The sequence below is a fragment of the Salmo salar genome, chromosome 12 (genome assembly GCF_965601325.2).
Source record: "Salmo salar chromosome 12, fSalSal1, whole genome shotgun sequence".
Lineage (NCBI taxonomy): Eukaryota > Metazoa > Chordata > Actinopteri > Salmoniformes > Salmonidae > Salmo > Salmo salar.
The window spans coordinates 30,500,533-30,514,427 of NC_138302.1; the positions used below are offsets into that span (position 1 = coordinate 30,500,533).

The 13,895-nt window shown below is 43.3% G+C and overlaps 2 protein-coding genes across 4 annotated transcripts; both read left to right on the forward strand.

The window, feature by feature from the left end:
• Positions 1-1,528: 1,528 nt before the first annotated feature.
• On the forward strand, positions 1,529-9,501 carry LOC106564669 (ADP-ribosylation factor-binding protein GGA3). 3 transcript variants are annotated; one of them, XM_014130884.3, is made up of 17 exons: positions 1,529-1,623; positions 2,268-2,444; positions 2,603-2,678; positions 2,772-2,870; positions 2,978-3,101; positions 3,205-3,308; positions 3,685-3,765; positions 3,941-4,078; positions 4,315-4,396; positions 4,518-4,637; positions 4,876-5,112; positions 5,517-5,578; positions 5,727-5,962; positions 6,232-6,530; positions 6,672-6,841; positions 7,480-7,590; positions 7,936-9,501. In XM_014130884.3, exons 3-17 carry the CDS (start codon positions 2,676-2,678, stop codon positions 8,044-8,046), a joined length of 1,977 nt encoding a protein of 658 aa, XP_013986359.1. In that variant the 5' UTR covers positions 1,529-1,623; positions 2,268-2,444; positions 2,603-2,675; the 3' UTR covers positions 8,047-9,501. The 3 variants fall into 3 exon arrangements, with proteins under 3 accessions (XP_013986359.1, XP_013986360.1, XP_013986356.1); XM_014130885.3 differs by having other exon boundaries at positions 2,268-2,352; positions 2,962-3,101; XM_014130881.3 differs by having other exon boundaries at positions 2,268-2,352.
• Positions 9,502-9,574: 73 nt separating this feature from the next.
• On the forward strand, positions 9,575-12,229 carry LOC106564670 (small ubiquitin-related modifier 2). The gene is made up of 4 exons (XM_014130886.3): positions 9,575-9,861; positions 10,689-10,820; positions 11,176-11,247; positions 11,559-12,229. Exons 1-4 carry the CDS (start codon positions 9,841-9,843, stop codon positions 11,622-11,624), a joined length of 291 nt encoding a protein of 96 aa, XP_013986361.1. The 5' UTR covers positions 9,575-9,840; the 3' UTR covers positions 11,625-12,229.
• The last annotated feature ends 1,666 nt before the right edge of the window (positions 12,230-13,895 follow it).

Genomic DNA, 13,895 nt, shown 5'->3' on the forward strand with positions numbered 1-13,895 from the left:
CCTGATTATAGCTAAACCTAACCCTTTTCCTAACCTGCCTAAGTGACTACTGCCCCGTAGCACTCACATCTGTAGCCATAAAATGCTTTGAAAGGCTGGTCATGGCTCACATCAACACCATCATCCCAGAAACTCTGAACCCACTTCAATTCACATAACCGCCCCAACAGATCCACAGATGACGCAATCTCTATTGCACTCCACACTGCCCTTTCCCACCTGGACAAAAGGAACACATATGTGAGAATGCTGTTCATTGACTACAGCTTAGCGTTCAACACCATAGTGCACACGAAGCTCATCACTAAACTAAGAACCCTGGGACTGAACAACTCCCTCTACAACTGGATCTTGGACTTCCTGACGGGTCGCCCCCAGGTGGTGAGGGTAGTCAACACCACATCGGCCACACTGACCCTTAACACGGGGCCCCTCTGGAGTGCGTATTTAGTCTCTTCTTGTACTCCCTGTTAACCCACGACTGCGTGGCCACACACGACTCCAACACCAGTATTAAGTTTGCCGACGACACGACGGCCTGATCACAGACGACGATGAGACAGCCTATAGGGAGGAGGTCAGAGACCTGGCAATGTGGTGCCAGGACAAAAACCTCTCCCTCAATGTGAGCAAGACAAAGAATATGATCGTGGACTACAGGAAAAGAAGGGCAGAGCAAACCCCCATTCACATCGACGAAGCTGTAGGAGAGTGGGCCGAGAGCTTCAAGTTCCTTGGTGTCCACATCACTAAGGACCTATCATGGTCCAAACACACCAAGACAGTTGTGAAGATGGCATGACAATGCCTATTCCCCATCAGGAGGCTGAAAAGATTTGGCAAGGGACCTCAGATCCTATAAAAGTTCTACAGCTGCACCATCGAGAGCATCCTGACCGGTTGCATTTTCTTACTTACTTTTTTAAAACTGCATTGTTGGTTAAGGGCTCAAAAGTAAGCATTTCACAGTAAGGTCTTGTTGTATTCAGCGCATGTGACAAATACAATTTGATTTGATTCTCCTAATCTGCTAGGTTAATTCACCTAACCTGCTTCTTTAGTTCTCCTAACCTGCTACTTTAATTATCCTAATTAATTCGCTACCTTAGTTCTATTAACCTGCTACATTAATTCACCTAACCTGATATGTACATTTTTCTAACATGCTAAATTAATTATCCTAACCTGCTATGTAGGCTAAACAAACCATCTGTACCGACAAATTATCATAACATCGGGCTGCCTCCTGGGCTTGAGACAGGTGCCCCTTTCCCCAGCTAAATGGGTTCAAAATAAAAGTGACATTTTTGTGTGTGAGTCGGATTCTGTTTTCACATGCAAAAGTGATTGCTTTCGATAAAAGCGTTTTATCTGTCTTACCAATGATAACTCGTTTGAAAATGCTAACATATTGTATGAAAAATAGATGTTGTATGCACCATGACGTAGACAACATGACCGATCGCAGCAGATTATTGTTCGATTTGAGAATGCGCTCCTCCCTCGCCACTTTTTCCCGTTCACGACCGGTGCCCCGCGGCTCAGCATAATCGAATATGCCCATTGGTGTCTCCGCAGTGAATATGGCGGATACGGAAGGGGAGTCGCTGGAGACGTGGCTCAGTGAGTTACATGCTTGGAAATTAAATTATACGTACTTCTTTATGCATCGTTTTAATGTTCAACAATTTGGCAATTCACAACTACATCACCAGTGCCAGCTAGAATGTAAATTTTATACAAATGGCAACAATGGCTATGTTCATTTATTCGTGTTTTGAGTCAATGTTTGGGTCAAGAGAGGTGGCTTGCAATGAGCTAACGTTAGCTAGTTATCAAAATGTTTTGGCAACAACAGTTCATGTTCACAATGCCCAATGAATACGACAATTTATTTACTCTTGTTAGGTAGCTAGCTAACTAAGCTTCTATTTTTTGCTAGTTGTCAAGATTGTTGGAGTTAGTTTGCTAGCTAGATAGCTTAGCAACTACTGTAGTTGTTTACAAATCCACCAGCAGCAGGCTACACAAATCTGTGACTAGCTAACTGCCTACTTAGCTTCCAAAGTGTGACTAGCTTACTACAAGGGCTGGCTGCATTCGACTAAATCTTGCTGTACTTGCGTCAAGACAAATGTGCTGTAACTTTCATGACATGTTTGGCTTTTATCACATTCAGATGTCAGCCATCAGCAGTTTTTCTAAAGGAGCCTTTGAAAACTCAGTCAGAGATAGATATTCATGTGACCCCCCCCCCCCCCTTACAGACAAAGCCACCAACCCATCCAACAGGCAGGAAGACTGGGACTACATTACAGGATTCTGTGACCAAATCAATAAGGAATTGGAAGGGTATGGCTGCTTTTTCTATGCTCTTCAAGTAACGTTACAGCAGGTCCCCTGGATCATATTTCAGAAGCTGAACTCATTTCTGCAGTGTTAAGGTATTAATCTCATTGTAATCAATAAGGTTTTCTGAAGTTGTAATGGTTGTAACTTTTTATTGTTGTCAACAGCATAACCTCAAATCAGGCTCATTTGGAACTGTTGAATCCTTGAATTGTTTGAGATTTGTTCTGGTATTATATGATTTTAATTTCAGCCCACAGATTGCTGTGAGATTGTTAGCCCATAAAATCCAGTCCCCACAAGAATGGGAGGCGATACAGGCTTTGATGGTGTGTAACATCCCACTCTTACATTGAGTATTTGTCATTTATCTCTAGGCCTATAATTCTTGGAGCGTTAACATTGACTACTCACTGTTGCAGGTTTTAGAGGCTTGCATGAAGAACTGCGGGAAAAGGTTCCACAATGAAGTTGGGAAATTTAGGTTTCTAAATGAACTCATCAAAGTGGTGTCACCTAAAGTAAGTAGATAATATCAACTGTTTTGTATTGGTCCTTAATCCCATAGTTCTGTATGTAATGTGTTGCTTTGTTAAAATGGAATCCATCCAGCTGAACCCTGTTCCAGTATCTAGGTGACAGAGTGTCGGAGGTGGTGAAGAAGAGAGTGGTAGATATGCTCTTCAGCTGGACGCGCTCTTTACCCGATGAGGCGAAGATCAGTGAAGCTTATCAAATGCTGAAGAAACAAGGTAGGATTTCAGCATTTTAAAATTACCCTATTTCAGGTTTTCATTGGTTTTTAGCCTGTACTGTAAAGTCGCCATGGCACTTCTAACTATTGCCTTTTTTCAGGTATTGTCACTGTTGACCCTGATGTTCCTCTGGATAAGACACTGATGCCGTCGCCCCCCTCCCGGCCCAAGAACCCTGTGTTTGAGAACGAGGAGAAGAGCAAGGTGAGATGCTTCCTTCTTATGATGTTTGATGGAAGATCTTTGTATACGGACGATGGAAACAGACTATGTGGAGAAAGTGTTAATTGTGTTCTTTCAAAAAATGTTTGATTTCTGTCTTTGGGATGCAAATAGCATAGGCTAGATCGTTTATGACTATGTCATTACAATAACAATTACACTGTAAAACCCTCCTGTCTATCTCACCCTCTCTCATTGGTCCTGGCATGTTTGCTTTTCTGAGCTTCAACTTGATCTATGATCAGATGTTTTCTCAAGCCCTGGGATCTGTCACAGGGATTGGCTGCTGTGACTGGACCCTACTGTGGGAAACAGACTAGAGTACTAGAGACTGACTTATTATTCTCTCTCTCTGTAGCGACTGGCCGAGCTTCTGAAGAGCAAAAAGCCTGAGGATCTACAGGAGGCCAACCGCCTCATCAAAAACATGGTCAAAGAGGTTAGCCTACATGCATCATCATACAGACACGCATCCAGTGACGTAGGCAGTCGTTGTGTAAACAGAGCTGCTACACAAACATAATGATGTTGATGACAACCATAATGACGACAACTGATTGAATCCGGCAGTCACTGTCCCAGTGGGTTTAAGGCAGGTGTGTGCTGTGTTTCAGGATGAGGTGAGGCTGCAGAGAGCGTCGAAGCGCAGCGGCACCCTGGAGGAGGTAAACAACAGTGTTAAACTGCTCAACGAGATGCTCAGCCACTTCAGCAGGGACCAATCAACGGACGGAGACAAGGAGCTTATCAAAGTTGGTCCACATCTTACTTCACTATCACTATTGTAGACTTTTCCCTTCAAAAAATTGGAGATAGACACTTTTTATAGATTAACTTTGTGGAAAATAAAAGGAAATCGCTTCCAGGACAATGAAAGTTTGCTTAACAATATTTTGTTGTTAAAAGCACATTAATACACTTTGGAAGCATATATGAAATGTGTTGTCATCACATAATATTATTGTTGGTGTTGTTTTTTTCATTTCAGGAGCTTTATGGTGACTGTGACAAGTTGAGGGGGACTGTGTTCAAGCTGGCCACAGAGACAGAGGACAATGACAGCAGCTTAGGTAACCAACACTCCCTGAGGCCTGCCATCTTATTGGCCAAAATAGTCATATCCCTCCCATTGGTCATATTGATTGGTTGGATGATCCTTCATTGTGACCTTTGACCTCTCGTGACCCCCAGGTGACATATTGCAGGCCAGCGATGACCTGTCCCGCGTCATCAACTCCTATAAGAGGATTGTGGAAGGACAGACTGTCAATGGAGAGATGGAGCCACTTGGACTGTCAACTACTACACAATGTAAGAACATGAGGGTTCACAGATGTTATTTTCTACCAGGGATTATCCAGCTTTTCCTTTCTGGGGCCCAGGTCTGGGGATTCTTTACAAAAGTATAAGCCCCCCCTTCATCTGAGATCACATCGGTGTCTTATTGTATTTACCATCTTGGACTGTTTCACCCTAATCTTGTGAACTTCCCAAATCATGATAGCAGCAACAAATAAGTGAAACTCAATCTCTTTCCATCCCTGACCAGGTACCAAAGACAGCAACCAGTCTGAGATCCTGATAGACCTGGCTGGTCTGGACCTCCAGATCCCCTCCCCACCAGAGCATCCTCCTCTAGCCCAGCACCCAGACTTCATCCCAGCCGACCTGCTGTACGGGTCTGCCCCCCTCCAGGATCTTCAGGCCTGCCCTGCCATGGAGGACCCCAGGCCCAGCAAACCCTCTGCTGCACTGTCTCTACTGGACAAGGAGCTCCTCTCTCTAGGTACAGCACATCCTGTATCAGCACCTTTATGTCTTAGATCTGATAACATTTTACATTTACATTTTAGTCATTTAGCAGACGCTCTTATCCAGAGCGACTTACAGTAGTGAATGCATACATTTCATACAATTTCATAATTTTTTTTGCTGGCCCCCCGTGGGAATCGAACCCACAACCCTGGTGTTGCAAACACCACGCTCTACCAACTGAGCTACAGGGAAGAAAGCATTAGTCTTCTGTATGTCTTTGTGATTCATGTTTTTGACATTGAATTCACATAGTAGACTCACCTAATCCCCACATATATTGCCAAAGTCTCTCCCTCTTCCGGGAAATGTGGGTTTTCTTGATAGAATAGGAGAATAAATTGACTGATATATTGACTGTTTGTTTGTTTGTTTCAGGACTAAATGACCCAGTTCCTGCAAAAGATGACTTGAATAATCTGTGGAAGACATTTTTGCAAGTAAATGGCCATTTTCAAGTGTCCTAACCAGTCAATACTTTCAGAAGCATTTATCTTGTAGAAATATTTATCCTCCTGGAAATATTGATCTTAACAATATCAGCTTGACACACCTTGTTTAATGTGATGTAAACCCTTTCTCTTCCAGGCTCCCAACCCAGTTTTGGACCTGTTTGGCAGCGCCATCCCAGCTACTGTATTCTCTGCAGCTTCTACGACAGAGAATACAGAGCCTGTTTCTAAGACAGCCGCCCCTGTCAGTTACCCACAATCCTCAGTGGCGGCCTCCTTCCCCTACCCCAGTGCTGCTGCCCAGGCAGTCTCCGCCTCCCTGAACCACAGTCTGCAGGACCTGGCCATGTTGGATTTGGGTAGCCCCAAGAGGTGTTCATCTCCACTACCAATCATACTTTATGTTCCTGTGAAGGCTAGATGCTAGCTAGCATGTACCACACCATGTAACTGTGAAGGCTAGATGCTAGCTAGCATGTACCACACCATGTAACTGTGGAGGCTTGAAAGTGGATAACTGAAGTAACATTTAAATGCCACCAATTGTCGTTATTGCTTGATCTATTCTTTTGAGTGTATGCAGTAGGGATGGGCGGTACAGAGTACAGGTTTAATGTACATCCATCTGTCATCTACTATAGCATGTCTGGTGTGATCAACACTGGCGACCTGTTTGGGATGGGTGAGGCTATGGGTGCCACTGCCTCCCCGAGAATTGGTATCCCCGCCTCCAGATCCAGCCCTCTCCCTCTGGGCATCCTACCGGCTGCTGCTGCTGCTGCAGCCCCTACCTTGTCCCCTAAGACCCAGGCTGATGACAGCCCCCTTCTCCGCTCCCTGTCCCCCATCCTGATTCTCCCGCTGGGGCAGGCCAGCCCAGCCAAGTTCCCTGAGATCTCCCTAAGTAACATCCACGTCCCCCTAGAAGCCATCAAGCCAAGTGAGTCCCAGGAAGTCCTTAGCCTGCCTTCAGGAGTTTCTGGGTATTGTAGTCTGGTCAACACAGATGGCTCAGTACAGTGGCTGGAAGTGCAGATACTGAGTGTTTTCTTCCTCTCGCTGTCATTCTGTGATGTTTAAGGCAAGCTGTGTCCTGTGACGGCCTATGATAAAGACGGGGTCCGCGTTCTCCTGCACTTTGCCACCGACTGTCCGCAGGGCCGGCCGGACGTGCTGGTGATGGTGGTGTCCATGTTGAACACGGCACCTCTTCCCGTCAGGAACATAGTCCTACAGGCTGCTGTACCCAAGGTAAGGCTGACTTGGACAGTGGACACCCGCGCTGTTACAACCTATTAAATTACACTGTAGTCTGTACTTACACTGTAGTACAGGGATAATCAACTAGATTCAGCCGTGGGCTAATTATTTTTCTTGAGCGGATGGTCAGAGTCAGAACATAATTACAAATAATTTGTAGACTGCAAATTGACTGCAAGAAGATATAATATTTTAAAACCTTGCTTACATTTGTTTATGATACATATATCTCTCTTATGTGTGGGAATAATGAGGAATAATGGGAATAATGAGGAACAGATTCCCAACATTAAAATCACTTGGAGCTGATTTCCTGGTGTTTTGACAGTATTTTATGTCCAACAATGGAGAGAAAAAAGTTTGCTCAGAACCTGTAGGGCCAATTAAAACCAACGCTGCCAGTTGGGGAACCCTGCCGTAGTTGATTAAAAGAACTCATGAGTATCATTCTTTTAGCCTACTTGAATCCTCACTCTCCTGACAAGTGAGATATGTTCAATGAGGTACTGCTTCAGACAGGCAGTGAAGTTTGCTCAAACAATAATATTTGTGAGTTAATATATATGAACCATAGCCTGTCTTCAAACTGTCCCTGATAACCCCCCCGTTCATTCCTTCCCCCTTGCCAGTCGATGAAGGTGAGACTACAACCGCCCTCGGGAACTGACCTGGCGCCCTTTAACCCCATCTTTCCCCCCGCCGCCATCACTCAAGTCATGCTGCTGGCCAACCCACTGATGGTGAGAGTCCTCCTAGTGTAGTCAATGAGAGTTATTCATCTGATATTTTCATGAGTTGAAAATGTGGTTATTATGGTGTAATAAGATATTCCACTTAGCAGATGTGTTATGATACAGTGAGTGCATACATGTTTTTTTGTCTGTGTGATCCCTGCTAAGGTTCCGGATTCATTATTCCATCCTTTAGTTGTTACTTGGTCTTCCTTACATCACCTACCCATGTCTCATATCACCTGGATCATTTGTGTGCTTTAGTTTGAAGTCAAAATGATGCTACAATGCTAACCAGCAGGCTAAACTGGCATGCTTACTCTGTGCCTGTGTGTGTCTGTCTCTCTCTCGCAGGATAAGGTCCGGATGAGATACAAGCTGACGTTCACACTGGGAGAGCAGCAGTGCACAGAGACTGGGGAGGTGGACCAGTTCCCCCCAGCAGAGATATGGGGGGCTCTATAGCACCCCTAACCCCAAATGGTGCCAGGGACAATACAGCGACACCTGGTGGGGACTGTATTTGGGGGAGAATCAATGTATTTGCGAATGTTTCATATACTAGTAAGTTATTAAGCGATATTATCATTATGCCATTTGCTACATTGTCCTTCTGTTAGGTGTCATGTTTATTTATTTATACTTCAAACCCAATCTTCTCTGACTGGAATTGTTACAGAATTGCTGCACTTTAGAAATGCCGTACAGACTTTGGTTTTAGAGCAGTCATATACACTTTGAAATTTAACTTTGAACGGTCAAGAAGAGCCAGCCTAGCATGTGATAAGAGTGGAAGTTATCACATGATATATATCGGGCACTTACACAAGACTGTCACAATGAACTACCAGTAATTGGACAGGGACAATCTCCCGATTGTCACAGTTAATGGAAAAGAAGCCCAAGACTAGTAGCATACGGTATACATGTATCTCTTTTCCTCCTGCCCCCTTTCACTTTATTCCAATACAATACCTCAGTAGAAAATGATGGTGCAGATAACTGACAGTACAGACAGCTAAATGCTGAACACTTGCATAATGTTGTTGAGAAGAACTTTGAATATATTCAAAATAATTCTTTGTATTTTGGGAGCAGAGTGCTATTTATCTGGTCAGGTGGGAATTTTCTATTTCTACCTATATATTTCTATTAGTGCTATTTTGACATGTTTCAGTTATGGGAGGTGGTGGCCTGCCAAGATGTGTGACTGTGAATCCTTAAGTATTTATTTATTTATTTTTAGGTGCTTGTCATGAAAGTATTGGTTTCCAGAGATGGTGTTAGCTAAGCAAGCTCTGTCTTCTGTTTTGAGATGAGTTTACTGCTGAATTCTTCCCTGCATACTTGACTTTGAATGGCTTGGTAGCAATTTAATATTAGTTTGTAGAAACCTGGGACTTATCCAGGAGGGGGAAATATCATAGCACTTTCAGATAGACCTGTATTGAGTAGAACAGGGAAGCTTGTTTGAATAGGGAAGCTTGTCAGCTCTATACATTACATTTCTATCTGCGACGTCTTAAACCTTGCATCCCCATTCAAACAGCCTATGGTGAAGGTGCTTTGCCTGCAGTGGTACAATAGGACATGAATCGGTAACTCAAAATAGGGCTTATGGGTGTCCCTTGCAATGTACTTGTATGTAACAGGAGTGTCTGACTATGTCTGTATTCTGTCTGTCTGCGTTCTGAAGCCACTTTCTGTTATTAGTACCAGTGTTATAATGGGAGGAGGACTCTTCCAAACTTTAATATCAATTGTTGCTCTATTTATTGTCCATTTTAGAGATTGGCAAATTAATTAATGTGCATTAATGTGTGGTTATTTAATGAGATTGAACAGAAGTACTGTATATGTATTTTCGAAGAACTGTTTCACCGCATGAAGAATTAAAGTCTTAATTTTAAAGAATTGCCACATGCTGTATGTGGTATGTTCATATGCCTGCCCTAACCCACTTGCGCCCATTCAGACTTTGATTTCCGGCGATGAAACACCTATAAATAATCAACCCTCCTGGAAAATGTAATTTTACTTTGTATTTTTAAGTTTAGTTTCACACCAACAAGCAACACTGGGTACACACACTGTGAATGCTCAGAAATGTAACACTGTGCACACACACTGTGAGTGCTCAGAAATGTATCGTCATGGAAAAAGCGCAGCACAGACTGCTCTCCAAACTGGCGCAGATGGAAGTCGCGCTCCTGCCCAAGCGTCGTGGAGAAAGCGCAGAGTCGCTAAAGTGTAGCAGCCATGGCAGACGAAAAACCCAAGGTGAGCAATGAAACGTATTTTATTTGCAATATTTACAGTGAAGTTGTATTCTCGTTATGTTGGTCTGTATGATATTCTGAAAAGGTTTGAGGTTTAGAGCAGCTAATTTACTTAACCGGTTGATTTACTAGGAAATATTTCAGAATCGGTCTGGACCGCTTGCCTAGGCTAACTGCTAGCGTGTAGCTAGCTAGCGAATAATATCAGTAACATTGTGCCTTTTGTGATTTATTCATCTTTTGTCAGTCAATAAAATCAGTTTAATTTTCTAATTTAAATGTAATATTCATATTCAATATTCATTGTCATGATGCGCGGATGCAACCTAGATGGCTAGCTAGCTAACGTCGAGGGCCCAGTATGGCAGCTAGCTACAAACAGTTGTTAGCATGCTAACATGATCAATTAGCTTGTTGTAATTGTTATGAATCGGGAGTATTCCGTGCAGACCATTGCACTTCACATTTACATTTAAGTCGTTTAGCAGACGCTCTTATCCAGAGCGACTTACAAATTGGTGCATTCACCTTATAATATCCAGTGGAACAACCACTTTACAATAGTGCATCTAAATCTTTTAAGGGGGGTTAGAAGGATTACTTTATCCTATCCTAGGTATTCCTTGAAGAGGTGGGGTTTCAGGTGTCTCCGGAAGGTGGTGATTGACTCCGCTGTCCTGGCGTCGTGAGGCGTCCTGGCGTCTATCCAAATATCATAATCCGTGATTTTAAACTTAGTTTAGATGTGAGTGATAGTTTAGTTACTAGAGAATGTACCAAATATCCATTCCATTCTCTAATCATGGAATCTGTTTTATTTGTTTTTAGGAAGGAGTAAAGACGGAGAACAATGACCACATCAACTTGAAGGTGGCAGGACAAGACGGCTCAGTGGTGCAGTTCAAGATCAAAAGGCACACACCTCTCAGCAAACTCATGAAAGCATATTGCGAAAGACAGGTAAGGCACCAGCAACATCCATTGACTGACAAACATGCATGTGTTGCACATGGGGATGTGTGAAACTTACTCCTCAGCCTGAAGTATCCCCACTTGCGCTAGTGAGTAGCTAGCTTTTCATGTGGCGCCGACTGGTAAGACGCTTCAGGAGGGCGGTCACGTGTGCTAACAAGGCAGAGGTCCGGAGTTTGCGCAAGGTATGAGCCGAATCGGGAGGAAGTGGTACTCGCTAAGAAAGCAAGTCCTGTACACATGCACTCAGACTGAGGGCTTTATTACAATGCACAAGTTCCCATGATTGAAGTATTGTGTATTTGCAGTTCAAATGTAAGTGTCTTGTGATGCCTTTCCACAGGGCCTGACGATTAGGCAAATCCGGTTCAGGTTCGATGGTCAACCCATCAACGAGACAGACACACCAGCACAAGTAAGTTGGTCGATAAGGTTTGTTATTGTTGGATCAAATCCTCTTGACTGTTCATTGGCAAATGGGTTTTATCCTGTGCCGGGGTCTGCCTCCAGGCAGAGGTTCAATCCCTTACTTTCTCTCCTGTAATCCTCTCATCTGGCTCTCCATTTAACATTCTGATATGAACCTGAAAAGTTCAAAATACCCCCCCAAAATATATTTGAAAAACATGTTTTATCCTGCCCATGAAGAATGTTTACACGGGTAGAAAAAAACGTATAAATTGCTGATGCTATAACTGATCTTGACTATGACTTTTGTTTTGTCAGTTGGAAATGGAAGATGAAGACACAATCGATGTGTTCCAGCAGCAAACGGGAGGTTTTTTTCACTAGGGGCCTATGTTCCCCACCAACACCCCTACCTCCCCTGTCAGCTCGCCTCGACGTTCCCTAATAATGTATTTTCTGAAACTCTGCTTTTGAATTCCAAGTCGACTTCTAACACCTATCCCTAGGCACTTAATGCCAATCTGAAAAGATTGGATAGGTTTGACCAATATGGTAATGACTTGCTGTGTTATAGCCATACTTCCAATCCTTTCAGGTCTACAGGAGTTGGGTCAATTTGGGATTCAGCATACATAGTTCTACATTCACTCTGATATTCACGTAACATACTGTTGTATATTATTGAATTTATTCTGTACATAAACATCTGAGTGAGGGTACCTACTGTCAGAACCTGTTTCATGTATTGAACTAATCCAGCAATCAAAGCCTACAATTCTGGACAATGTCATTTGGAAGGTGTGTGTGTAAGTTCTTTACATCTAATTCACCTGTTTTGACAATTGCTGGTCAGACTGTTTTCAGAGATGGATTATTTCTTTAATAATTGTAGAAGTTGTATGCGATGCAACTTGTATTGATGTTCTCCAATAAGCCTGCATTTAAATTGACTCACATGTTATTGTTAAATAAATAGATTCTTTTTTAAATATGTCTGTCATAGATATACAGTGCCTTCGGGAAAGTTCAGACCCCTTACCTTTATCCACATTTTGTTTGCCTTATTCTAAAATGTATAAAATTATTTCCCCCCCTCAAGCTACACACCACCCCATAATGACGACGCAAAAACAGTTTGACATTTTTGCAAGTTTATAAAAAATATATATAATTATTACATTTACATAGGTATTCAGATCCTTTACTTTGTTGAAGCAGCAATTACAGCCTCGACTCTTCTTGGGCATGACGCTACAAGCTTGGCACCTGTATTTGGGGAGTTTCTCCCATTGTCTGCAGATCCTCTCAAGCTCTGTCTGGTTGGATGGGGAGCATTGCTGCACAGCTATTTTCAGGTCTCTCCAGAGATGTTCGATTGGGTTCAAGTCTGGGTTCTGGCTGGGCCCCTCAAGGACATTGAGACTTGTCCTGAAGCCACTCCTGCTTGGTCTTGGCTGTGTGCTTAGGGTCGTTTTCCTGTTGGAAGATGAACCTTCGCCCCAGTCTGCGGTCCTGAACAGGTTCTCTCTGCACTTTTCTCCGTTCATCTTTGCCTCGATCCTGACTCGTCTCCTAGTCCCGGCTGCTGAAAAACATCACTACAGCATGATGCTGCCACCACCATGCTTCACCGCAGGGATGGTGCTAGGTTTCCTCCAGACATGACGCATGGCATTTGGGTCAAAGAGTTCAATCTTGGTTTCATCTGACCAGAGAATCATTTCTCATGGTCAGAGTCTTCAGGTGCCTTTTGGGCAAACTCCAAGCGGACTGTCATGTGCCTTTTACTGAGGAGTGGCTTCCGTCTGGCATTCTGCCATAACTGCCTGATTGGTGGAGTGCTGCAGAGATGGTTGTCCTGGAACGTTCTCTTATCTCCACAGAGGTACTCTAGAGCTCTATCAGAGTGACCATCGAATTCTTGGTCACCTCCCTGACCAAGGCCCTTCTCCCCCAATTGCTCAGTTTGGACAGGCAACCAGCTCTAGGAAGAGTCTTGGTGGTTCCAAACTTCTTTCATTTAAGAATGGAGGCCACTGTGTTCTTGGGGACCTTCAATGCTGCCAAAATATTTTGGTACCCTTCCCCAGATCTGTGCCTCGACACAATCCTGTCTCTGAGCTTTACGGACAATTCCTTTGACCTCATGGCTTGGTTTTTGCTCTGACATGCATTGTCAACTGTGGGACCTCATATAGACAGGTGTGTGCCTTTCCAAATCATGTCCAATCAGTTGAATTTACCCCAGGTGGACTCCAATCAAGTTGTAGAAACAGCTCAAGGATGGTCAATGGAAATAGATTGCAGCTGAGCTCAATTTTGAGTCTCATAGTAAAGGGTCTGATTACAAAGAGGTATTTCTGGTTTTTATTTTTAATAAATGTGCAAAAATGTCTTAACCAGATTTTGTTTGTCATTATGGGGTATTGTGTGTAAATTGCTTAGGAAATAGTTTTATTTAATCCATTTTAGAATAAGGCTGTAATGTAACAAAATGTGGAAAAGGTCAAGGGGTCTGAATACTTTCTGAAGGCACTGTAGGCCTCTGTGCATGTTCAGATGGTAGAGAGGAGATTGATGATGCCATCACTTACAGCAATCCTGACATTCAAAGATGTATGTACACTAGGCTTATTGAATTTATCCTGTCATGTA

Excerpts from the sequence above, each read along its gene's own strand:
- LOC106564669 (XM_014130881.3), top strand. The coding sequence starts at position 1,557 with ATGCCCATTGGTGTCTCCGCAGTGAATATGGCGGATACGGAAGGGGAG. Across the intron at positions 3,102-3,204 it reads TCAAATGCTGAAGAAACAAG|GTATTGTCACTGTTGACCCT; the intron begins GTAGGATTTCAG and ends GCCTTTTTTCAG. Across the intron at positions 7,591-7,935 it reads TGCTGGCCAACCCACTGATG|GATAAGGTCCGGATGAGATA; the intron begins GTGAGAGTCCTC and ends TCTCTCTCGCAG.
- LOC106564670 (XM_014130886.3), top strand. The coding sequence starts at position 9,841 with ATGGCAGACGAAAAACCCAAG. Across the intron at positions 10,821-11,175 it reads AAGCATATTGCGAAAGACAG|GGCCTGACGATTAGGCAAAT; the intron begins GTAAGGCACCAG and ends GCCTTTCCACAG. Across the intron at positions 11,248-11,558 it reads AGACAGACACACCAGCACAA|TTGGAAATGGAAGATGAAGA; the intron begins GTAAGTTGGTCG and ends TTGTTTTGTCAG.